The sequence below is a fragment of the Cyprinodon tularosa genome, unplaced genomic scaffold, assembly GCF_016077235.1.
Source record: "Cyprinodon tularosa strain WSP-4 unplaced genomic scaffold, ASM1607723v1 ctg62, whole genome shotgun sequence".
NCBI classification, from domain to species: Eukaryota; Metazoa; Chordata; class Actinopteri; order Cyprinodontiformes; family Cyprinodontidae; genus Cyprinodon; species Cyprinodon tularosa.
In genome coordinates, this window is record NW_024039363.1 from 19,699 (window position 1) to 46,612 (window position 26,914).

At 36.1% G+C, this 26,914-nt stretch overlaps 2 protein-coding genes across 7 annotated transcripts in view; one reads left to right on the forward strand and one right to left on the reverse strand.

The window, feature by feature from the left end:
• Positions 1-1,344: 1,344 nt before the first annotated feature.
• On the reverse strand, positions 1,345-20,211 carry LOC119798369. Of its 4 annotated transcripts, none has more exons than XM_038307805.1 (14): positions 20,001-20,211; positions 17,651-17,819; positions 12,544-12,672; positions 10,189-11,275; positions 9,919-10,040; positions 5,055-5,220; positions 4,661-4,782; positions 4,261-4,377; positions 4,034-4,135; positions 3,836-3,952; positions 3,587-3,660; positions 3,442-3,507; positions 3,269-3,328; positions 1,345-1,852 (listed from the first exon to the last, which is right to left on the reverse strand). In XM_038307805.1, exons 2-14 carry the CDS (start codon positions 17,810-17,812, stop codon positions 1,777-1,779), a joined length of 2,400 nt encoding a protein of 799 aa, XP_038163733.1. In that variant the 5' UTR covers positions 17,813-17,819; positions 20,001-20,211; the 3' UTR covers positions 1,345-1,776. The 4 variants fall into 4 exon arrangements, 3 of the variants coding, with proteins under 3 accessions (XP_038163733.1, XP_038163734.1, XP_038163732.1); XM_038307806.1 differs by having other exon boundaries at positions 4,673-4,782; positions 17,651-17,858; XM_038307804.1 differs by having other exon boundaries at positions 17,651-17,858.
• A 3,608-nt stretch (positions 20,212-23,819) lies between these two features.
• sun1 (Sad1 and UNC84 domain containing 1) overlaps positions 23,820-26,914 on the forward strand; it is a 38,932-nt gene continuing 35,837 nt past the window's right edge. For 2 of the 3 annotated variants that reach the window (XM_038307713.1, XM_038307717.1), the window contains exon 1: positions 23,820-23,971. In XM_038307713.1, coding sequence (XP_038163641.1) covers positions 23,835-23,971 — 137 coding nt within the window. In that variant the 5' untranslated portion in view covers positions 23,820-23,834. Of the gene's footprint in view, positions 23,972-26,646 lie in introns of those variants that run through there. The other variant, XM_038307715.1, reaches the window with a different exon arrangement.

Sequence of the window (26,914 nt, forward strand, 5' to 3'; positions counted from 1 at the left end):
TATATACTTTAAAGCACCTAAATCAAATAACTGCGTCATTATCAAGACTCTTAAAAAAAAAAAACTTAAACTCCTCCTACCGAGATCAAGGCCATTTCTCAATATGAGTAATGGTGCGTTATAATGTGCTTGTGTGCTCTTGAAACATCATCAGCCTCAGCCCCAGTAATCCAGTAAAAAAATTTCCATTACTACTAATATTTCTGGATGCAGCTGCCTCAGCCTCAGCTTCCAATCTCTTGGTTGTTTGTGAACTACCTTTAGACCTTCTAGATTTTGACCTTGATGTCGTATTTTCAGATCCCAAGCATGACCCAATATCTGGCCAAGGCTCTTTGTCGCCTTCTGCAAAGTCTCCTTGCAGTTGTTTCTCAGCTCTTCTGACCATGAATGCAAAAAGTGATGTACATGCAATGACTTTGCGCCTTGCTTCTGCACCAGGAGTTTGTATTTGTCGTATTTCTTCATAAATGGTTTGCATATCTCTGCAGGTGACATTGTTAATCAGCTCCTTTAATTCACTGTCTGATGCTTCTTTCCTTAATATCACTTTACTCAGTATTGCTTATCTCCATTTTTCCAAACCAACTGTATATTTGTGGTGAAGCATTTTAAGTTCCTCCTCTTGAACAATGGCGTAACGACACAATAACAGTAAGCAACATTATCTGGGTGGGCCCCATATTATTCTTTTAGAAAGCTCAGAACATAGGACCCAGAATTCAAGCGAGACAGACATTGATATATTTAAAAGAGTGTTTGAGGTAGGGTGTGGCTGCTCGTCTGCGACGATGGGCTCACTGGAAACTCTGCAGGAGAAAGGCTCAGGTTAGTAACTTCAAAACTGAAGTAATGGATAAAAGTAAGCATGAAAGACACCATCATGGAAAATTTCACTCCGTCGAGGACTAAGGCCTCCGTACATGGGTTATGCACGCTAACCACTGCGCCACCTGCATGCCACATTTAAATAAATACCACTAGTGACAAAAATGGCCAGACAACACAAAAAAACAATGACTAAGAAAAAACTATGACCTCACATTGCAAAAAACACTCCATTCATACTGTGAAGCGTGGTGGTGGCGGCCATGCTGTAAAGACGCTGTCTTTGGCAGGGAAGTAACTGCTCACAGTTAAGGGAATGAATCTCCTTAAAACATTATAAACCCTTTTTTTCATCCTTTGTGTGATTCTCCACCACATTTTTTTCAGTAAATTATTTAAAATTCCAATAAATACATTGCAGCTCTGGTTTGAATGTAAATTCACAGGTATGGATACATTTGCAAGAACATATAAATTATAATTTTAAAATAATTACAATATCATGAAACTGATAGTTTTATTCATTTATTTTTTTCTTACAACCACAAGCACTTAGTGTTTATGATCCCAGGAGATAAATAGAGAATAAACGTGCTGGCAGCACGCCGTAGTTCTTAGGCACAGATACATTTCTAACTTGTTTAGCTCTGACTGAGCAGCTGCCTCTCTACTCAAAAAAACACCAGCCTTCTTAATAAATTATTCAACACTTATTACATTCCTGTTATACAATCAGTAGTTAACAATAAAAAAAAGGTTTCAAAAGGTAAAAATAAAAATATTACACATTAGATCGTTTAAGCAGTGGGCTACTGTGTGATGGTGAACTCTTGTTTAAAAGTGAGACTGGAGTGAAACTTAGCAGCACTGATAGTAATGGTTTCACTTGTACAAGATTTATATTAACATTAAAAATTCAAGTTTTAAAATCAGGCATTAATGCGTTAGTCATCCCACAGAGTGTTGCTTCCTCATTGTGTCCAAGATCCTCACTCTCTCTTCTGGAGTCTTTCTGCACCAGCTCCTGAGGAAGAACAGACACTGTAAGTAAAGCAACTTTAAATACTTTGATTTCCTTCAAAATACAAACACTTGCAAATGTGTCTAATTTATGTATATAATCCATGTTAAATCTAATCCTTTAAACACACTTTACTCATCTGCTAAATGTTCATCACTGTATGAGTGGTGAAAGGTATTGAACCACGCCATCCTTTTATACAATTTGATTGGTTACATAAGTTGAGAATAAACAATAAACTAATCTGAACTATTGCTTTAAGAAATATATTTTTTATATATCTTGTATATTAATGTTGTGTTATTTATTAAAATGGTCCTGAATGAAATCTGAAGCTCAGCTGGAAGAACTAATAACAGAAAAACCATTATGCCACGGTTTTGGCTCTGTTTAAGTTTTCGTTTTCAGTTTTCAGTTTCACTTTGATCTATGTTTTTCCTGTGTTTTCTAGTTTTATTGGTTTATTTCCTATTTTGTGGTGTTTTCTGGATGTATTTGAGTTCTTTTGTATTTTTGGTTTGCCCTCTTCTGTCAGTCTCCTTTCCCTTAGCTTCCTTATAGATTCCTCTGTCCACACCTGCTCCCAATCTGCTTATCAGCCTGGGCTTTGTTTCTGTCTCCCATATATACACCTCCTGTTAGGTCACTCTTTGCTGGTTCACCGTCATTTCTTCCCCTTTAAGTGAGTTTCTGGTTTTTGTATTTTTGTGGAGCCTGAGGATTTATGTTTTTGGATTTTTGCTTCTTTTGCCTTTTTGGATAAATAAATCTGCTAGAAATAACCTTCAGCGTTAGTCTCTGCATTTGGGTCCACCTCAACCTGCATCCTACTTGACAAATTAATCACATCAACTAATACTATAAATCTGGACTTTAGGGGAAAGTAGAAAACAAATTTTTAGTTTGTCGTTTGTGTATTAATTTAACTTTTTACATAGTGATTTTCTAGTGATACTAAGAGTTTAAATTTATATTAGACAAGATTATTGGAACTTTGTCCTCAATATGTAGAGTGAAGGAGAAAAATAAAAGCACATCATCACACTACACACCATCCCCACAATAAAACATAGAGATGATGAGGACGGATGAAGCTAAACACCTAAGGAGGCAACACACTTTAGATTGAGGCAGAGGTTCACTCTCAGTAAAGATAAATATAAACATACAGCCAAAACTGAAAATTGCTATTTATTGATACTGAATTATGGGTAACTACAATAAGTAAAATATAACAAACTCTAGGAACTACATCAGAACGTATTGGTACAAAAATAAAGAGAGCAGCAAACTCACTTTTTTTTATTATTATTATTATTTAAATGTGGAAAAAAATGAAATTCAGAATAAATATCTGTTGTGGTTTGAAGGCTTGTTTAGTGTTAGAGAAGGAAAAAATAAAAAAACAAAAAAATTCACCCCTGGCGGTTCATCTGGCCTGGAGAAGAGGACGTGTGACCCTGGCTTGGCTTCAGAGTTCTGGAAAATAATAAAAAGCTGAAATCTCAATAAGGTTTTCAAACCTTACATAATAAACCAAACAAACTCTGAGAACAGGCTTAAAGAACGTTTGAGACAAAAACATGTGTAACCTGTTGGTTGTGGGGCTTTTTGGCTTGCGTTGTGCCTTCCTGACTGGTGCGGGGGATTCACTGGCCCTGAGGAATCATCAAACCCAAATTTTACAAAAAACACTCGGCTGAAACAGCACGTCTGTAGGTTTCCATCTCATCTTACTTCTTCTTTCTGTCTAGAGCTCTTTGTGTGGCAGCAGAAATGGACACCCTGTCTTTGGGGGACTTGGCTTTCTCCTGCAGAACAAAAAAGATTTAAAAGAAAATGTTTCTTCAGAAACGAAAGGAAAATCAAGAAATATTCTCTAGTTAAAAACTGGAGGAAAAAACGCTGTTGCCTCCGAAGTTAAAATGTTCCTTGTGAATCCTCAATAATAATGTCATTAAAAACTGGCCTTAGTTATTAAATTACCAGCTCTCGAAGTTTTCTCTCTGCACGTAGCTCCCTGTCCTGCTGCAGAAGCACTAATCGATCCCTCAAAGGCATTTCGAAGAAAATCTCATGGACGTCATACAGTGCTGCACGCAGCTGCAGGACAAAAGGTCTCATTTAATAACATAAGAACAGGAGAACCTCTGCTGGCTGCAGACAGTAATATCATAGTCATACCTGAGCTCTGACTCTCTCCTGCAGGGAATGGTCTTGTGCAGTGTAGCTCCCTCTCTTCTCTGCAGCTTCAGTCTCAAATGATTTAATGAATTCTTGTGTATCCTAAGGCACAAGTTTACAAAAGTTTATTCTTGACACAGTTTTTAATGCTACAATTAATTAAATAAGTAAAATATTCTAATTAGAATTACAGTTCCTTCTTATTTATTGTCTGGAAGTCATCTTACCACAATGGTTTGGCACAGGTGTTTCACCTTTTCTGTTTTGAGTAATCTGCGTATGAGGAAGCCTCGGATCATGGCACCAATTTGACAGCAGGCTTTCTGATGCTCTGCTGTTAGAACCTGAAAAACACAGTATTCACACACAAAGAGTGACCAGACGGATCATTAGTTTGTTTAAACTTCCTTCACCCACCACTCAACAATCAGCAGATGGATCATTGGTAGCTGAGGACGTACATACTAAGAGTGAAGGGGGCTTTGACTAAAAACATAATATTTCCAGATCAAACTGCATCAAAAAAACAACAACACATAAATAAACACAACATTGGTAGTAATATGACCTCAGCTGCTATGTTGTTAAGAGAATAGATAAACAGGAATACAGGGATGAAATCAGCACTTTTATACTAACCAAACTTTGCCTCGCTCTGGATTTGTGTGCTGCTTGTGAAAAGCCCCGCAGATAAACAGCAGTCTGGGTAGAGGGAGTCATCACACTGGGAGGAACAGCACCGGAAAAACCTGGAAGAAGCTAGAAAACTGTACTTCGTATATAATTCAGTGTAAAGCTATTATTTGTACTATATTTTTGAGACAACACATCTTTTAACAGTTGAAAACCAGAATACTGTGACAAATACACAAGTTATATATTATAATATAAATTTGTTAGCTTCAAGTGGGGAAACATGGTTATTTCAAATGACATGTCTAATCTTTCAGTTACAGTTTCTAATGTGAACTGGGAGTCTAAGGCACTCTGATGCTAATCTGTGTAATGAGTGAACTGGTACCTATGTTGTGTCCAGATGATCGTTCTGATGGTGCGTGAATGGGACTCAGTCCTGGACAGGAGGGACTCATTAAAGGACAGCTGCCACTCACAGACTGATAGCTCCAATCACTTGTCAGTGTCTCGCACTTTTGCTCTTTCAGTCTCCTCTCTGTCTCCTCAAGCTCCTACATAATCAGAGATAATGTTAGAGCTTGATGAAAAAAAACACCAAAAAGCAAATATTCAGTATATAGACAGGTTATTACAATTCTACTAGTTTTCTTTGTGTTCTGACAAAACTGAACTGTATCTATTCAGTAATTTAATAGCAAAACGTAATACTCACACAATGAGTATGTTTTAACTTCAGAGGGACATTTTAATTGTGTATTGCTATTAATTCCAATGGTTACAGCTTAAAGCCAGTAAAAATACAAAATTATGTACCAGTTTAACGCCATTTTCTCCTATCACTCAGCTTTTTTCATTTATAGACTTTGATACAGCAAACAGTTTGTTTTTTTTCTTCTATATGTTTATTTTTTACTTTTGTAATACAATTTTTGATAATATTAAGACAGGATCTCCTAAGTAAGTTAGTTCGGTTGATCGTTTCATTTCCCCTTTAACATCCAATTCTTTAGGCATGAGGTTTTTTTCAAAGCAACGCTGTGTAACTTTCAACTGAAGTATTAGCTTTAGTTGAAATAGATCATCTGGGCTTCCCTTACACCTGAAAAGTAACTAAGCAATAAAGTTGACGTTAAACATCTAGACAGATATGAAACTTTCCTGATGAGACATATTTTTGGTTCTCTGATGTAGGTTTTAATACATTGGGGTAAATGTGGCCTTGGCTTTACAAGTGAATCTATGATTTCTAAATCATTTGTACAATACACATAAAAAGGAATGGAAAATGTAAACTTTTAAATGCAGATATACAGATAAACAACCATCACAGGCACACTATACTGTACACACAGTATAAAACAAACATAGAATTCTCCTGGACCTCTGCTACCTCCCCTTTATCCCTCAAGTAAGAAAATCAACCAGTCACCAATTGTCATCAACCAACTTCTTCCAGATCAGTCCGTTTTCTCCCCTCAGACCAACCAGAAAGCTAACTTGACTTCCTGCAACTCTCCCCTTCTAGATCAAAATTTACTGGTTCTCCGTTTGATTCTGCACATGGGTAAAAAAACTACAAACCAAAATGACAGATAATGCAATAAGCCCCGGAGATAAGAGCTAAGGTCAGACCTGTTATGTGCCTGATGGACGTAGACAACAGCTTAACCTGAGTTACTCTTTAGTTTGTGTGGAATATAAAGATTTTCGTACAATGGGAGAGCAAACCTACAGCAGAAAGCTGCTATTTTGCTTATTTTAGTGCTTAGTTTAGAAAATTGACTCAGACTTTAGTGAATTATTTTAAATTAAAGATGCTGTGATCATTTAGTTTAGAGCGAGGTAATTTTTAAATATCTATTGTGTTCTATGGGATCGTTGCATAGAATATAAAATATTAATCCAATACAATAAATTACTTTATCAAATGTTATTTCATTACTGGTTTATTTCAAATTAATTCTACACTCTCATTCTACTTTTTATTAGATAAAAGCAATGTTCCCACTAATTTTTTATGTGTCTGAGCAAACACACAACCCCCCTGAGCTCACTAAGGAGCAACATCAGATGTTTACGCTGAGGCCTCACAACAATATTAGTTTTGTTATAAACCCGGGATCATAGAAAATTACATGGTTTAATAAAATAATAAGAGATTACAGCAGCAATTTCCATTAGTTTACCTTTAATTTAAGTGGGGTTTTTTTCACACTTAAAATTAAAACAAAAACTTATGTTCACATAATGAAGTTTGTGCTGAAGCTTGTGATACAGTATACATTCCTCTTTATATTTTCAAAATGGCACAGTTTTGTAATCATTTCTGCTATACATTTTATAACAGTATAAGCATTCATGATTAATGTCCATAAATAAAAAAACATAATAAATGTCACTAAAATATGAAGAAATCTGACTTAAATCTTTCTATTTTTCATATGCGTCCTTCTTATGTCTCCAATGTTTGTTCACTTTTAAATCATGTTAGGATCTTAAAGTAGATCTTTAGCTGTGAGATCTTCTTTAGCTCCTCACATCTAAGTGCTACAGCCACCATATCTGAGAATGTAGTGATTACATACTTTAATTTATTAAAAAAATTAAAGTCACAGAGTCACAGAGCATTGTCCTGAGCTGTGAGCAGGAATGACTTAAACTACGTGCATGTCGGATAGCAGGACTGTTACCAATTGATAAGTTTCATGGTTCCTGGACACTGATAAATAATTTAGGCACCACATATTGTTCTTCCAGCTGGATTATTTATTTACGTATGCATCTGTTCCTCTCTTTGATACGCTGAATAAGGACATTTGTTGAACCTTTTTTAAATAACAATGGTTAATTGAACATATTCATCCAAATACAACTCCTAAATTTATTCAGATTTATGCTGTAACTCCCTGTGTGACAAATATGGGTGTTTTTTCCTACCCGTAGATGCAATTTGTGATAGTGCTCATAAAAACGAGATGCTATAGGAGCCCAAAACTAAATAAAAATAAGATGAATGTATTTCCCAATCAATTTTTTATATATATATATATGTTTAATTTTGTATGGGAAGCTAAAGTAACTGTTCTCCTTCTCAATAATATGTCACAAAATATCTTGTATTTATATTGTTGGTTTTAAGTGGAAAAACAAATGATACACAGATTCAAAATGTTATTGGTCTAATTCAGGGCTCTTCAACGTTTTCCAGGCCAAGAACCCCCAACCTGATGGCAAGATGGAGCGGGGACCCCCTAATATATATATATATATATATATATATATATATATATATATATATATATATATATATATATATATATATGGTATGAAATTGTGTTATATCAAACTGGTCCTATAGTCACTCTATTACATATGGTGTCATGTAACGAAAGTAATTTCGTCCTTGGATTATTAATGTACTTCTGATTCTGATTCGGATTCCTCATGGATGGGACGGGTGTTGTGAATGAAACGGTGCTGAACTTGAAAGAGCTTATGTGTGTCGCTGAATGTGTGCATTGATGACTGAAAGACATCTACTGCCTCCATTTATCTGTTTACTACAGTGTGTTAAATTCATGTTAATGTGTATCTCAAGACATTTCAATTAGTGGAAAAAATTGTGGGGGGAATATAAAAAAAAGGCTAATCAACCAAAGCTTTTACGACACCCATGCAGCATGTCTGTGGATCCCCTAGGGGTCGCAGACCCACTGTTGAAGACCTCCGGTCTAATTGCTTTAGGTGGGATATTTTTTATTGCACTTTATAGATTTTCTTGTATGCTGAGAAGGCATCAGAATGGAGCTAGATCGGTCTCGATTTTCACAAATACACATTTGTGATTCATACATCCACAGGACAAGCTTAAAACACACACAGCACGATTCACGCAATCACACAAGATTCACTCATTCACAGCATATGATTCGCCCAAAATATTTTTGGTCAATAAACATTTATAAATTAAATTGCAAAGTACCAGTGGTCTTTAAACTTCACTGCATTTGTGTGTGGATTTCTTAAACTCTCCTGACGTGCCTCGATACAAAAATGCTTTTTTTTAAACAGGGGATGTTTGTAACCAATCACAGACCTCCCTTGTATAAGCCAATCGCAAGAAAGTAATCCATGTGGGATAACTGACCTCCAGATTCCACATCCTTCAGACCGACTGCTCAAAAAAAAGCCATCTTGCTCCGTTCCAACTTCCTTAGAGCTTGAGGAGAGCATGCGCCTTATTATTATTCAATTAATAGGAAAAAAAAAACATGCAGTACTGAACACTTAATTTCATATGACATAATTAAATCTCACCATCAGCATCAATCACACATTTCTGCCCAAACATTAATTTTCGGTTGTGGGTCTTTGTAACAGGAATAATCATACAACATTGGTTTGTTCTCTACCTCTAAACTCAGAATCTCTTCATCCATGCCTGCGATAAGAAGGTTATTTTGAAGTTGTCAGATGTGCTCTTGGAATTTGTTGTGACTGGATTTGATGAAACTCTCAGTATAAAATAAATATTTTGATCGAAATGAGAAATCTGCTTCCTGGTACGTTGAAGTGCCGATAATCTGCATCCAATAATTTAATTAAACAGTCTTAGGTTTTGAGAATATATATGCTGTAATTTGTAGTTGTCGATCTAACGTTACCATATCTTAATTTGACAAACCTGATCTTCTTGACGTTCTTTATCCTGTTTACTGCGTTTGCATTTGCGAATCTTTAGCTGGCTGGTGTTCTGTCAGCTCAGCATAAGCCGTAAGGCCAGCATATCCTAGTAATACGCATGCAAGTGCATGATTGTTATTAGTGGTTATCAGTTTCATAGAATGGCTTCAGATTGTGCCAGTAGGCTTAGTAGGTTTTCATCACCATGTGAATCTTAATCCTAACCCTAAAGTCATTCCTTTCCCACCTGCGGAATAATGTGCTGTGCATGTGTGGATCTTGTATGCTTGCTTAAATCGTGTTGTGTGTGTGTGGATTGTGCAGACACACAGCTTAGAGGGAACATTGGTTATAAGCCATTTTAAAAATCAAGAGCAATAAATGCTTACATATAAATCTGACTGTAATGGGTTGATGTTATATTTAAATGTCTTTTATTGACTCATCAAAATACATTAACATTCCTAAAACATTCTTTTTGACTTAGGTGACTGTATTTTGAAGAACAAAAAAAAGTAAAACAAAATACCTCCTATACCATGTACTCCTGTGGTATTTGTTCTTACCAGATGGAGGCGGTGTTGCTCCTTTTCTTGCTCAGCTAGAAGTGTCGCCATCTGCAAGGCATATTCCTCCTCTAAATGTCTTTGCATGTCCTCCAGAGCATGTGCTCGCCATTGGCTCGCCTCTGTTTATTTTAAAAACAAAATCTTTTTTGCATTTTCACCTTAGCATAAACAGTTAAAACTGGTCTGGGAAAAAAATCAAGTTTATTCAGTCACAGGAAAATAATTGCAAAAACAGAATCTTGACATAAAATTAACAGATAAACTGACCTGACTTGGGATGTAGCTCAGCAGTATTTTTCAGGAAAGGTGTTTTCTTGCTGTTGTTTAACTCTTGGGACTCATCAGGACTCCAACGGTGCCTCAGCGGACGTGGAGTGCAGCTTTCTGTCTTGTAAGATCGGTTCAAAGGGGCTTCAGGGGAGCGCCTACTTGGAGCTAGGCATGTCACACCTGCAATGAAGCGAGGGACCCTCTCCTGGCTTCGGTCAACATGCTCTGCTCTCAAATGGAAGGTATTCAGCTGGCTGTCTAGTGTGTGAGAGCGCCGACGGAAACCCAAAGACTCATGGTGCATCATGGAGCTGGGTACTGAGACACTCACAGAGCTTTTTCTTTCCTGCACTGGAGTGGCACTGCACCTGTCTTCACCCTCCTCTATGCCCCAACTGCTGTAGGAACCAGCTGACAGAGCCGCTGACCAGTCCACCTGAACAGCCCGGCCCTTTAACCTCTCCGGGCTTCGAGGGATAAGGTCTGCAGTTCCAACTGGAAACGAGATGTGAATGTTTCCTGTAGAAAATGGCCGCGGTTTACGGCAACCAGAACGAAGGCTAATATGGGACTCCTGACTAGGGTGACAAGCATACTCCGGGTTAATAGGTGAGAGGGGGGCAGACCTTTGGGGACTGGGGTCATAACCAGGTGGGCTATGATGCAAACTGAATCCAAACTCAACACCTTTGTCTCTTATAGGACTGTGCTGTTTGATAGAAACCCTTTTCGCTGGGGAAGTCTCTCTGATGGGGTCAACCGTCTCAGCTGATCTCTGCTGATTCTGCTCCCGCTGCACATACTCCCTTGATCTTTTAAGAAGGCTATCCAAACTTATGTCCTCATCTTCCTCCTCTTCATCTTCACTTCTCTCTTGATCCTCCCCATTTAAAGTCTCCTTTTCTTTATAACCGTTGCTCATGGGAGTCTCAGAGCTTGGATTAGGAGGCGACTCTACTGCCTCTGACCTAACTCCAGCAGCTTTGGGAGGCCCAGGTGAGTCAGTAACCAAGGTGTAGCCACTAACAGTCGCAGGTTTACAAACAAGCAGCTTGATATTTTTCTCACATGGTACTTCTTGCACCTGAACAAAATACACACAGACAAAAGAGCTATTATGGTGTGACTGCTTTGCACTAGAAAGGCAGATCTTTCATATTTCCATTAACAATTAGAAGAGAGATTTGGACTAAGAGTTCAGAGCTTCACAGGCAACCTTAGTTTTGATCAACACATCCATCACGTGTGATGAAAATTGACAGATTAAACTATTCACACTTCTGGCAGCTTAAATCTCTTTAAAATCTCGCCTTGTGAGCATTAGTTTGTACTGGCTACAGCAGTTAGAACCAGAATTTTTCTCATATACTCTGCAGTCAAGTATAAGATTATTCCTTAGCTTTAACATTCTGCTTTAGAGACAAAGCCAACATAACTTTACCACTAAGGTCTGGTCACAAATGAAAAGCACTCATTTACTGTTTGAAAAGTATTCAATTCTAGTCTCCATTGTGTAGTTCTAGAATATTTTTGACATTTTTTAGTTTGAAATAATTAAATGTTTAATGCATTTTAACTTCTGAATTGATACATTAGACACAGACCTATGGAAAATGTATATCTTAATATTTAAATATTTAACTTGCAAGTTGCAAGCCTTCAGCTTACTTTTCATCATTGTGGTCAAATTGTTTCATCTTTGACCATAAAAGGCTAGTTTAAACATTTTTGGCTTGTCCGTAAGGCCAGCTGCAAATACTTATGCTGTCTGAATTTGTATGTTTTCCTTTCTTTTTGAGAACAGAATCATAATCTGTGTTAATGTTCGAATGACTTTACACCGGTTCTCCAGTTTATATTTAGTTGATCCCTGATGTTTCCTGGGATTAGTCTTAAACGTTCCAAACCAATTTCTTTTAATTTGAGGCTGAAACTTTGGGTGACGGTTCATGATGAGAAATGACCTCAACACAAATGCTAAGAAAAAGTTGTCAGATTCAAAATCTGTGGGAAACTAGACAGTTTAGAAAAAACAATTTTAATCAGATAGAAATATTTTGGTTCACTGAATTAACGTAGAATCTGACCCTTGTATTTAACTCTGTGATTATCACCAGAGATTTCAATTCAGGGCGATGTTTAATTTACATTCTGATTCACATCTTGCACACAAACCTACTTTAACAATTAAATCATTCATGTGAAATCTATATATGAAGAAAAAAATCAAATTTTTCTTGCTCTGTGTGGATGAAATGATTCTACATATTGTAGACTTTTAAGAATCTGCCTTCACCAGAGTCTCCCCATAACATTAGCTGAGATACCCGGGAGGTTGCAGTGCACACTGACCTGAGCTTGATCCAGTATGTCCTGAACGCGGGCCAGGAGCCTTTTTCTCTGTTGGTTCTCCTTGTTCTGCTCCAGCTGGATTGCTCTTTGCTTGTAACCATACATCTCTGCATACTGCTCTGCACTCAGCTGAAAAACAAAAACAGATTTTTGTTTGCACATCAAGGACTCAAGTGATGTCCACAAAAATACTGAAAGGTTAGCTGAAAAATCTTTGAATCCATGTGTTCCCTCCAATAATGTGGTTTTTTCACTTAGGAGCTTAGATACTTTCTCTTTGTTTTGTTGTAAGAGTTTCTAATGTGAGACTGTTCCTGAACCCATTTTGTGAGCACTGACTTTGCTTTTTTAATCAGTCCTGATGCAGCTCATCATCAATCACCTTTTCCCTATTTTCTCTGCCAAGAGCTGATTAGACTCTCCTTATCAGAGGCCTTATTTCTTTTAGCATGAAAATCACAGGTTCAAATAGCAGAGCTGGGTTCAATGGATTATTGTTTTTTGATGCTACAAACTGGACTCACACCTCCTCTGTTAAGGCCATGAACGATGATTGATCATGTTCTTTCAAAATAACGGGTTTCATATGTCTCTCAAAGAAAACATTTATAATGCATTAATGTATTATATTTATCAACAGACATCCACTTCAAATTTTGCTTTGAATTGTTACCATTGAATCAGCATTTTTACATTTTGCTTGTAACTTCCCTCCTGATACACCTACATTTCCCCCCTAAGATACATTAAAGGGTATTTCTATTCTGCTGTGCTTAAAGTTAAGCAAACACTGAGGTAAAATTGACTGGTTTGAATTTTTACTCTGCCCCCTACACTTCTAGAAGGATGCTAACATGGCCTCATCATGGACCGGAGTCTCTCTGTTAAGCTACTTCATCTAATCAAGACCAGTTTCTATGTGTTTTGGATGATTTTCCTTTTAGGAAATATGATTGTGTTCTATTTTAACTATCCATCCTTAATGTAAAGGAAAGATAAGGAATTTGTAGGTATACCTATATTATAATCATTTCATACACTTTGTGCAATGTTGGACTGGTGGCAAAGCACCCCCACTTTTTGACGTTGTCACCACCATGCTTAAAAGCAGATATTTTAAGGTAATTTTAGTCTCAAAGGTTTCACATTTACTTCCATAAAGATTTTCTTTTCTAATTTCAGTAAAATCCATTTGGCTTAAGTAGATGGGCAATGAAATTAATCCTGTAGGTATCCACTTGAAAGCTTTCTGATTTACTAACCCTTCAGTTCAGGATTTTATAAAACCTACTGTGGTCTTTGAACTTCATAACTAATTTTACTTTATCTAAGGGTGGCAGTTTGGGTCCCATTTTTGAACCCTTGTTGAGACTCAGTTGGGTGTCCCATTAGGACACTGATCCCAAACAAGAAACAGGTTGTAAATTAGAGAAAAGAAACTAACTAAACTTCTGGATTGCCTGTTCAAAGGATATCTGAACAATCACTAGTAGGGTTACAAAATAGAGAGACAAATTCCTTATTCCTGAGCCAATCCACATGGATGACTATTCTTTCACTTGGCAAGTTATTAGTTTCTTTTGTATACTGTCTCTTTGGACAGCTGATTCACAACAGTTAGTGTGGGCCGCTATTAAAATTAGCATAACTTAATCAGTAGCAGTTTGTTGGTATTACTGGTCACACAGGCAGCCAGCATGAATATAAAATACAGATGAGGTAAACATGGTGTTTCAGTTATTTATAAAACGTTTATTTAAATAAAACATTTAAGATGTGAACTGGGCATCCTTGTTCATATTTCAGCTCAGATTTAAAATTGAAAATCTGATAAACTTTTCAGTTTATCGATTGGTTTTAAACTCTTACAAATTGAAGTAAAGACAATTTTAGTGTAACTAATTAGACTATATATATAGGTATATCATATGATGATTGGAATTCATCATTTAAATTAATCAATAAAACAATATGTAACATAACAATATTTAATATAAAAAAAATGCATTTACAACATATCATCAGTTACATAAGCAGGGCCGAGCTCAATTTGTGGCAGCGGCATCTGGTAGTGGCACTTCCTATGGCCGCTTTCTAAAAATAATCATATTTTATTTATACTATTTCTAATAAAAGATTTTGGAACTTTTGCCATCCACATTGTGGCAGCTGCAGCGGCAAGCCACTGCCACTAGGTGTAGCTAAGCCGGCAGGTCACTGCAATTCTATAGCTGTTTATGGGCAAATGGTTTGATTTTGGGTTTATTTATTGCCTGTTCTATATTTACTTTCAAATAATGATGTGCTAAATTCACATAATTTAATAAAATTTTTAACCAATTTAATGAAAAAGTTATAAGGTAACTGTTTGTGTTAGTGGTTTGACCTGTGATAAGAAAAATAATGTGGTGATATTAAAACAATCACCTGAAAATACGCTGGCACATTTGTGAAATCAGTGGCTGTTGGGGGTGCCACAAAAATGCAAAGTAATACCAGAGGATGGCAAGATGCTACAGAGATGCCAGACCAGCTGTAAAATCCTTCAATAACGGCTGCTGCTAATGTTTTCATGGAAGCATTGCTGATTATTGGCAAACGGGATGTCAGGATAGTTATAAGATACTGAGTAAATAATTAAAAAAATAAGTAATTTCAATCCATGTTGTTATTTTTGAATTAATAAAAAGTGTTAGACCTAAAACATACAGTGACTGAATATTTCAGATGTAAACTAGGCATATATGTCCTAATAGCATGGTATGCATATGATGTGCTGAAAGGATGGCAAAAACTCAGCGCACAAACAGTCGGCTTCTTATTAAAACACATTTATATACTGGGACATCTCTCTGTGGAATATCTTGCCACAGAATATGAGATTTACACAAAATCATATTTGTTTTAAACGAAATATTAAGAAATCTATAATTAATAACGAAATTATGTTTGTTTAACAAGGGACAACATAGTGTATGTTTTTGCTTGTGTTTTGTTTGGTTTGATTGTCTTTTTTTATTAATGAGGTTACTACTTTAAGTTTGTTGTATGTACTGATTGTGGTGATTTTTGTTGAAAATGGACCCCAGGAAGAGTAGTCTCTACTCTGGTAGAGACTAGTGGGGATCCTCAAACAAATAAATAAACATAATTATACAGCGTGAGAGCTTGTTGTGAGTTGTTGCAAAAGAAAAAACACTTAAAAACATGCTGGTACTCCCTAGAATTCCCTGCCACAAAGATACCACAGGATTCTACATATATATGTCTTTATATGGAAACAGGTAAAATAATATTTGATAGGTCTATGTCAAATGTTATTGTTCATTAATAACTACAAATAGCTTAGCTTGCCAGGTAACAGACACAATTTTAAATGTTGTAAATCCATTTTGAAAAATGTTTATTGCTACCATCACGTGGATTGAAAGTAAATATAGAACAGGCATCAAATAACCCCAAAATAAAAGCATTTGCTCATAAACAGCAATAGAATTGAGGCAGGTGGCCTGCCAGCTAAGTGGCACCTTGTGGCAGTGGTATGCCTGTAAAAGTGCCACTATTGCTGAATTCGAAATTCTGGGGCTGCGTCCTCTGAAGGCCAGATTCGTCGGCCGTTACATCATAGCTTGGTGCCGAGGCCTGTTCGAATTTGAAGACTCCTCGTTATGCGGCCAACAAATGCAGCCTTCTTTTAGCCTTTTATTGTAGGACAGGTCCGGTAGATCCTATGTAGCCTTGGATATTCCATGATTCATTGAGAGTCACAGCAAGCAGGTTTCTCCGTTCTCAGAGGAAAAATTTAAATGGCACTGAACAGTGGTGATTATTGTAAGTGCAGTTTAATATAATACAAGTGTGTGAATAGTTCCATCTGAATTTAATGATAATAGTTGTTTTTAATGGTTATTGAGTCAAAAATGTGTTAGATAATGTTTCTTTTATTGAAAGCTTTTGTCTGTCCCTAAGCAAATGGGTTTGTCTGACATTTAAGGACAGATTCCAATATCTCTGCAGTGTGGGGAGTATAAATCTGATATTCGCGACAATGGTACTGCTGCTGAAGCTCCTCGAAAATGTTATCAGCACCCAGGACAGTGGGGAGAAATTTGGTATCCTCTCTTTGTCTGCTTTGTGTGTCAACTTTCACAGTGCAACAGACCATATTGGCGTTGAATACCTGGGAAAAGCTGGATCTGTTTGAATCCAAAGCCAAGGGATAGAAATCAGTGGCAGGCTGTCTGGCACTTGCTCCGGTAGCATGCTAAGACATGGAAATCATTGGCATTTGCCACTGCCACGATTTGCACCTGTTGTCTCTCTATATTTTCCTAACCCAGTACTGTTAAGCTCTGACATGTTATGACATGGTCCAACATTAAAAATGCTGTCTACATCCAAACTTGTACCAAAATCTTTAGCTAAGGGCTAAGATGCATTTTCTTTTCTTGCTTGTCCGAGAAAATGTGAATTCATGAGGACGTTTGTAATTAGAAAATAAAAATGTTGTTTTTGTTTGCTTCATATTACCAATTCTTTGTAAATCTTAAAGGAAAATCATTCAAAGTAAACTTGTAAATGTTATTTAATATATGAGCAATATTAACCTCAGCATGAGCTGCCCTTCTCTGCCTCCGATTGGCTCAATGGTCGACTCATGACTAAAGTTAACTAATGTATTTAATAAAGGCAATGAGCACTAGCCAATTAGAAACAGAGTAGCACAGGTGATGGCTTCACCATCCTAGGAAAGAAGGGGAAATCTGGCTCGGATATTCTGCTTAGTAGCTCGCATCACGGTGGATTTAAAACAGGGTATAAGCAATGCTGATTGGAAAATAAGTGGGTATACGCCGTATACTCGCATATACCTTGGACTACACCACAACATAACTATAATTTAGATCACATCTGGATATAACAATGATCTGCTTCTTGGTCATCCTTAAATTGCCCCTTGAACAAATGAATAGAGAATTTATGCCTATAATGAGTGTAAATAAAGTTGTTACTGGGGCTGGAAAACAAAAATAAAAATCAGGAGCTGTCTAGATCATTAGATGACTTCTGTTTCAAACATAACAAAGTTCATTTATGTTTTCCTTACCCGAGGCAACAGTATAGATCTTCCATGAAAGCAGATGACAGAGGGACCCTTCAGGGAACTAAGAGGTTCACGTGTCTTCTTCTGGAGTTTCCCCTCCTGCAGTAACGCCAAACTCTGCAGACAGAACTCCTCGTAGCTCTGCATCCCTGGACGACCACACATCCACAGTCTGGGCAGGAAACACACACCATGTAGCCTCGTTATGCAGCTGTTGAGACCAAATCAAATTAAATAAATTACAAAAAGCTTTTTTCACCTTTCGTGTTACTGTACATTCAGTAATGATGCCTTTTGATTTTTTTGGATATACCAAAATAAATTAATTAGCTTAGAAAACCAAAGAAACACACCAGACAGGTAAGGAGTAGGTTGTAGAGAAGTTTAAAGCAGAAACTGATTTTAAAACAAGATAATAGGCATATAGCATTGAAACCTGGTAAACACCTGGTACAAATGGAATCCTGCTTAGACCTGAATAAACAGGCTGTCCACTAAGAAAAGGAACCCAGAAGCCTTAGGAAACTCTGAGGAAGGAAAATAAGATGATCAATTCTCCCTTTAATCTATTAAATCTCAGCTCAACAAGTTAAGACTTTTCTGGAAGAATGGTGAAAGGAAATTAATTGTTTAATGAAAGTAATTTGCAAATGTGTGTAGTGGTACCTAATACACTGAATATGAATAAACACACTATGGTGACAGTATCATGGCATGGGGTTGTTTTCTGTTACCAGTAACAGGAAAGCATGTAAGAGCTGGCTGGTGATTAATAGTGCCAACTTGTTCCAAATGTTTTGATACAGGCAAACATATCCTAAAATATAAACCCAGAGCTGCTCAGAAATGATTCAGATCAAAACACATTAATGTGTTGCAATTAGAGCTAAAACAATTATTCGGATTAATCGCTTATTAAAATAATCGTCAACTAATGTAGTAATCCATTAATTGTTAACTAGATATTATTTAGATTATTTCAAGTCATGTGCGCCATCCAATGCAGATCATTGGTGCCACCCACATCTAGTGAAAACTAGTGTAATTGGATGAATTATATAATGCAAACACTCATTGGTTAGCTAAAGGAAATCATTACAAGCAAGCAGGTGTTCTTCAAATTGCTAATTAATTGTCTATGCCATGCTACAATGTTGGATTCAGAAAAAGATGTTGAAATGTCTGAAAGGTCGGACACAGGCGAGAGCGTATCGGGAGATGGAGACCAACAAGACCTCCCTCATCCATGGCCCTATCTTAAAGAATTTTTCGAAATAGTCGAAAAATGTAGCTTTCAATTCATATAGTGGCATCTGGCTGTTTTTTTAAAGGTTACTTTATACTTTTATACTTTAAGTACTTTTTGGAGCTCATACTTTTTCACTTTTACTTGAGTAAAGAGGTCAAGTTGATTCTCCAACTTTTACCAGAGTGTTTTTAAACTGCAGTATCTATACTTCTACTTAAATAACAAATGTGTGTACTTTTGACACCCCTGGTAAAGAAAAAATTTAAAAAGTCTTCTTTAAGGAACCTTTGGCTGGGTTCCTTAAAGGCTATCCAATGTAATCGAAAAAATAATCAACAGATTAATTATTTGGAAAATAATTGTTAGTTGCAGCCCTAGTGGCAATGGATCACTGAAAACACATAAATACAAAGATAAACCGTACAATTGTGATTTTAATTTTTTAAACAGTTTGTATTTTCTATATATTCTTTATTCCACTTTTCAGTCCTCATTGCATTGGTCAATCACATAAACTCCCAAAAGAAATATGTTTTTAAGATCATTGTATCGGATGAAAAAGAGGTTAAAGGGCTGTTAACATGAGCTATAAATGATCCTGTAAGCAGGAAAAAAACAAAAGAAGAAGGTCAGTTTGCTCCCATCTTGTCTCATCACATTCCTGCCATTCCTTTCTGCAAGACTTCAGCTGATGACGTGTTTCCTTTTCCGGTGGTCGTGAAAATGCAGATGGGATCCTGTGTCAAATCAATAAAAGTCTATTTCTGAAAGGTCTGTCTGCAAAAGTCAGGACAGGCTACGTGTTATAGAATAAACACAAAAATGTTTCAGGTGGTTTGTCATTGTAACTTAAAACTGATTGGGTTAAAATTAGAGAACATACAATTTCTTTATTAAAGCTTTAACGTCTGACTGCATGCAGCCCATTGGATCTGCTCTGTAGCAGGGTGGGGATGGTTTCCTTTTGGTCTATTTTACAGCATGCTTTACCGATTTATTCTTAAATTCAAACAAAACCACCGAAATTTGCTGAGAAAATAAAAATACACTTTTATCCAGATGTTCTTTACAGAATAACAGCTGATAAAGATCGCGTATCCATACCTGTAGGTTTACAACGGGGAACAGTCTGCTCCTTTTAACCCGGCGAATAGTGTCAGAAGAAGCATGGTGTCACCGAGAGGCTGGAAGGAAACATTTCTACCAGCATGGTTCAGCGTTTCTCCTCCTTTTTACGGTTTTACCACCATCACCTCGGTCATCCTCGTCTCCAACCCTTCCGGTCTCCAACAGCGCCTCCTAGCAACAGGAGCGCGCGCGCCTGCCTTTCAATTAACGGCAACATTTCAGCACGAGATTCACACAAAACAGCTTAAAATATTCAATATTCACATTTAAAAAAAAAAAAGAAACGTTTTTTAATTTTTTTTTATTATTTGGTTGAAGCACGCTAAAATTTTCTTTAAACAAATTTGTAATTGGGCATTCTTTATCAAGAACTGATAATAATTGAGGAATTGACAAGTGTAATGATTATGAACTATTGTTTTGTTAAGTGGGCTATACTTATATGCATTTGTGTCATTTGTGTCAAAAATTAATGTTAGAACTGTAACTACACAGTCATATGATTACATTACTGTTTTTCATCACAATGTTTTTTTTTATCACTGCTGCTTACCTTATCAAGGCTGGACTTTAAAAAAATTAAATAGTCTAGAGAGCTGTTCTTAATAAAATTTCTTTTCTTTTTTTTTTTTTTTTACACTTGTCTATACAAAATGACAAAATAAAATCTAAGTCTAATTTTTACAGTGCACTTGACTGGAAAAAAAAAAACAACATTCAAAAGGAGACATGAAATCTTCTGAAGAATTTGTATTTTTTTTTATTATTATTGTTTATGTTTTTGTGATTGTAGAGGGAACCATTTGTCCCTTGCTCTTCTTCAATTGACAGGAGATCATGTTGCATATGTTATATCCATGAGGTAACCTATGGTAATAATTTTGCCACTCAGCCTTTTCTCAAACCTCCAACAGGAACCTTCCAATAAGCATTCTGACAAAATAACCTTTTTTAGAAACTGTTCATGTTTTATATCTGTCTTACATATAATCAAAGTTGAGAACTTGTGACTTATTGCTACAAAAATTGGATAATAACATTTTACACCACTCTTCTTCAATATCAAGTAATTATTTTTACTTTTATGCCATGTTTAGTTGTATAATTCTCTATAGCCTGATTATGAGGCGGGGGGACAAAACACCCCTCCCATAATCCTTTTTTAACCTGAGTCTAGATGGTTAGGCCTTTAATAAGTTTCCATTTCCCCGAAATCATAAATAACTCATATATAAAGTACAAAAATTGTAAATCATTTTAAAAAAGAGTATACAAGAGTATACAATTTCCAAGACAAGTGAGGAAGGGATGAACATTTCCATATTAATCAATAGTTATAAATCCTTTATGATTCCAAATAGGTTCAATTTAATTTGACAGGAAAGAAAAGAAAAGTAGGGTATATTATTTTTATTCTAAAATAATGGGGATATTGCTCTAACTAAAGGTACACATAAGTTTAGACAAATACAATAGATTTTAAATGTCTAACTACCCCAAATAAACTGTTTTTTGTCATGTAAAAAATTAGACAATTATAAATCCTTTTAAACTGCTTAATGTTTCATTTATCTTGTACATATCAACTGGAAACAAACAAATCTGTTAATAGAAAATTAAATAAAATAGGAAAACATGCAATGATCTGAAAGCACAAAAGTACTAATTCTTAAATGAAAACTTTCTCAGACTGGATTTATTTCTCAGCACTCCGTTATCAGGGAGGCGTCAACATTTCACATTTTGATTAGTTATTTCTGCTTTAATCTGCAAAACTGTCTGGGAAATTATAAGGTCAGAATCCTTTGTCTACAGGTGACCTCACAGTTTTTCTGGGAAATTAAGTTCTGGACTTTGGCTTTTCTATTTTGAGATTTCATTTTCCTGTTATAAAGTCATGCTAGTGTAGGTCTGAATTGATGCTTGGATTCTGTGTGATCCTAAACATCCATCTTCATCTTCAGCCGTCTAGAGGAGTTGGATGCTTTCAGTCCGAACTGACAAGTGCTTATGATTATTAATTTTTATTTTCATCTTGACAAAAAACACAGTTTCATCTGGAGAAAAGTAAACCCAGATCAGCAGCCTATTAGAGTTTGAACATAATGGAGAAAAGGTAATCAAAAATAGAAACCCATACTTTATTCACTAATGAACAAAGAAAACACAACAGAATGCCCAACTGGATATAACAGATTGTATTTCCTTTCTCATATTGACCCCATTAAAAACTGTCAAAAACAAATACAATGTGGTGGAAAAAAAAACATGGTTTCAGCTTCACAACTCATTTCTTCTCTGTTTAGGTGAATTGGGATCTATTGGCTGAGCAACACGCACATTTTCCTTGTTTTTTCTCAGTAAAGCATCGATTTCACTTTCTTTAAAGGTAGCTTTGGAATCCTGTCAAAAACACACAAAAATAAGAACTAATTAAGTTACAGAAAAATTTGATAATTTTCTGCCAAAACGTCTCAGTCTTACTTGAAAACTCTGACGCTTAACCCCAATGCATGCATGGGACACCTCATAACACATCAGTATGTCCAAATTCCTTAGCTCCTTCTTTGCCAAAGCAGCAGGGAACTGGTGACGATGAGAATCTAGATTGTGTATTTGAAAAGAAGTCAGGCTGTATCACATTCCTTTTATTACAAATTATGATTATATATATTTTTTAAAATTTTACCCAATAAGTGTATGCAAGCAGACTTCATTTGTTCTTTAGACACATGCTCATGACTGGAAGTCAGAATTTTCTCACACAACTGCCAACTGAGAAGCTTCTCTATCAGGGTTGGCCTGCTCCCAGCTGGGGCTTCCTTTAATTCTTTCTCAATCTCTGGAAATTATTTTGCATAACTGTTACTTAGTGTCAATAATTCAAAGTAAAAGTCATACCAAAAACATATGCCTTTCAGATATATCAAATAATTCATAAGCTGTGAGGCAAGTCCAGTCTTGCATACCTTGTGCTGCAGTTAGACAGCTTTCGCAGTAAGAATCTGATAAAGTAAAGAAAGAAAAAAAAAAAAAAAACAACAGACTGAGGATTCATTTGAAAGGACATCAAGATATGCAACAAACACACTCTTTCAAAGCTAAAAAAGCAACATATTTTTTGTTCTTTACTTACAGGGATCTGTGTTGTGAGGCTGCACAGGAAGGTAGTAACCGAAAAACATAATCAAAATAACCGCTTTCATGGTCTTTGACGTGAACATTATGAACCACACCATGGAAACAGAAGTTAAAAGTGAGAAAAGGCTTTTCCCTTTTCACAAAGTCTAGTCAGGTGTCCTCAGCAAAAATGTGCTTACATTACAACCATTGAAAAATCAACTGTACTGTCCAGTTTTTCAGGTTTTGTCTAGATGCTTGCAAATTGCTCTGGGTCTGAATAGGTAATGAATGGAACACAAGGAGGAATTATTTAGCCTGCAACTAAAACGTAAACTAAAAAAAATACAAAAATAAATAAAGCTTAATATATATCTGAAAAAAAAAGTTTATAAAAGTTTTTAGCTAAACATTTTTGCTTTACTTTACTTTGACTAACCAAAATGTATAGTAAATTTTAATCAATAACATGATCATTACAATAATAAGAATTTCTAAAACAGTTGTAAATAATTCTACTAACATTTTAAACCTAAAAAACAAAACAAAAAAAAACGTGTTGCTGTTTTCCAGAGTGAATACAAGGGGGCGCTGTTGTACCTCGAGAGCGTAACACCGGCGTTTTTCGAGTAGTTCGAATGTTTGACATATTTGGGCATTTTTACCATATATGGACATATCACGTGACGCATGCGTACGGACGGAAAGAATGACCGCGTGCGGGAAAAGCGAACGTTAAAAGTTTTTTTTTTTTCGAAAGGAAAGATTACCAAACAGCGAGCTGAGAGTATTAATAGCCTACATCCTCGGCAGGAAGAGCTAAGACAGTAAGTGGTTTATTTATGTGTTTTTATTTAATTTCACTAACTGCTTACTCACGTTTCATCCTGATGTGTCAAAGATGATTAAAGCTAGCTTTGCATTTATTGACCTCTCTGTCAGCTTTGTGGTATCTTTGTGATTTCACCAGATTTACTGTGAGATTAGCGACTTTCGTAAAACAATGTTGTGGTGAAGCAGCAGCTAAAATAAGAGAAACTTGACCCTGTCCGATTAGTCCTGTAACTAGCCTGTTTTATTTCCCACCATGCTCAGTGGAAGCCCTCTGTCTGTCAGGGACATTTTCTTTCAACAAACCTCGGATTATTTAGAGATTGATCTCCAGCAGAGGATTCCAATAATCTCTGTTAAGCCATGGTATTGGCTCCTGTGTTCTTACAGTTATTTCAATTATTTTTTTTTATAACAGCCATTTCTTTCTTTCTTTCTTTCTTTCTTTCTTTCTTTCTTTCTTTCTTTCTTTCTTTCTTTCTTTCTTTCTTTCTTTCTTTCTTTCTTTCTTTCTTTCTTTCTTTCTTTCTTTTTTTTTTGCATAATCATTGTTTACCTTTTTATTTTCTGTGAACATTAGCATCTCACGCAATAGGCCACGAGATTGTAGCTATCTAAATATGTTAAATATCTCTTCAAAGAGATAATATCCAGGCTAAATAGTGCATGTGCATATGCACTCTTTGATGTCTGTGATATTGCAAAGTATTCTATTTATTATCCATATTACTGTATTACTGTATCATTACATTACTTTTTGTATTTTATGCCAATTGATCATAAAAAAACAAACAAAACGAAAACAGAAAATTCAAAAAAAATTTTTTTTTTTGTTACCTAAGTCAAAGTTCTCCCAATCTGTAAACACTCCTGAATAATGTCTTACTTCTTTAGCAGATGATTTATTCACCATGAGTGCTTTTTGACACACACAGAACAAATATGGAGCAGTTTAAATGAACAGTTGGAAATAAAGGAAATAAAATTATAACAATAGTTTAATCCTAAAATCATGTCACCTCCAGATCATAATGTTCAATATAATTGATTTTGTTGATTAGGAGCAGGAGCCCAACTACAGATATTTACCCTTTGGTGAAGACCTACATTCTGTTTTTGGAGTCTAAAGGTTGATGTGAGATTTTGTCCAGTAGATGGCGCCCTTCTCATCATGATCATATTCTCAACAGTTTAAAAGGGATTAGGATAAAGATCTGTTGCTGCTCTTTGGTCAATTAAGTTTGCTGTGAGTTAACACATTAGAACAGCACTTCAGATGAATAAGCAAAGACTGGTAGATGTAACTTTATGGTAGATGTAACTTTATGGCCTCACTTTATGGCTGCTGCCGTTGGCAAAAAAATTTAATTAAAGACAAAAGCAAACATCCAGAAGAACAACTGAGTCTCCAGTGCCCCATTGTTTTATTTTTCACTCGGCCATAAAAAGTCCTTTTTCCAAACACTGAGATTGACTCAGTGTTTCTAAATTCTTCAAGGTAAGCATGAAACAAAGATTTATTCCTTCTGTTTCCTGCTTAACCCTCCTGGAATAAGGAGGAAATAATGGGATAAGGTTTTATATTAAGCATACAGTACTGTATGCCAGCTCCATAACTACCTTCACTTAATAATTGAAGCTTGTAAGTGAATAAAAAAAAAAACGTATGATTAAAAAATTAATTTTAACTGTTTCAAAGTAGCTCAAAAATATATTTTTGTTGTGGTATTTGAAAGGAACTCAGTTCTTAAGTTGTAACACTTAATATTGTTTTGATTTGAAGAAAGGAATAGCCCGTCTTTACTGACCTGATTTTCAGATTAAGGGAATCGTTATCAGCTATGTTGAAAGGTGAAACGGATCATTATCTTGGTTTAAGAAAGATTGTGTCTATAATCTGAAACAGCAGAATGCATATTTGGAAATGACATTGAAGTTATGTTGCTATTAGATTATAACTAGTGCAGGATCTCTTTGCTTTTCTTTTAAATTTATTTCATCTTTAGCATATAAAATTGTGCTTTGCATTTGATGCATTTGGCAATCCAGGAGTGTGATTAATATAATCTCGTACTCGTACTCGTCGTCTCCCGCTTTATTAATATAATCTTTTTATGTAAATCAAGCTTTTGCTTCTGTGTCAAGTACAGCACAACATGAGATAAACCACAAGAATTAGGAATATATTTGAGAAAGAAAGCATTTATTTATCATTGAGTGCGTTGTTTCAGTATGGTTGGCAATCAAATATCATAACAGTATTATATCTGTAGTAGTAATTTCCTGGGATTGGGGAACTTCAAAAGGTTTCCAGTAGCTTTGTATCTATTCTAAAATTTGATTGTGACAAAAAGTCTATGCCAAAGGACTTCAGACATAGGAAGGTACCTGGCCCTACAACTTGTATGCTTGCTGTAATAAATGACTAATAGATTCTTATAGAAAATATGGGATTTATTGAAGGCAGTTGTCATGTTTTGTGTTCCCAGGGTTTAGTGTGAATCCTCTCCATGCACAAAGCTGCAGCTCCAGTGCAGAGCATGCCTTTGCAGCTCCTCTCCATGCACACACAGCTGCAGCTCCAGTGCAGAGCATGCCTTTGTAGCCTGCAGCTCCTGTCCAATAGATTCAAACTGGGCGCTCCGATCCCACAATAGAGGGCCAAGGAGTGGGAGGATCAGCTCTGGAGCGATCCTGCTGGCTTTGTTAACGCCCGGGAAGCCATTTTGGAAGTCAGCTTGTTGTGCTTTAGCAGATAGCAGACACTTGCTATCTAAAAACTTTACAGTTTTCCTGTCGGTAAACAAGCCGTCGGAGCGGATCGATCCGTCCGCAGTGATCCGGGATCTGCTGAGGATCCGTCAGCGGGATGCTGGCCGCGTCTTGTTCCTGCGGATTACGCTTTAATAGAATAACAACATCCATGGATTACAGCGCGG

What these genes read in the sequence shown, in the direction of transcription:
- LOC119798369 (XM_038307805.1), bottom strand. Translation starts at nt 17,812, where the DNA reads ATGTGTGGTCGTCCAGGGATGCAGAGCTACGAGGAGTTCTGTCTGCAG. An exon ending in AAAGTTTGGTTAGTATAAAA is followed by an intron (nt 4,378 to 4,660) that starts GTGCTGATTTCA and finishes TGTGTTTTTCAG; the next exon opens with GTTCTAACAGCAGAGCATCA. An exon ending in AGAGAAAACTTCGAGAGCTG is followed by an intron (nt 3,661 to 3,835) that starts GTAATTTAATAA and finishes TTTGTTCTGCAG; the next exon opens with GAGAAAGCCAAGTCCCCCAA.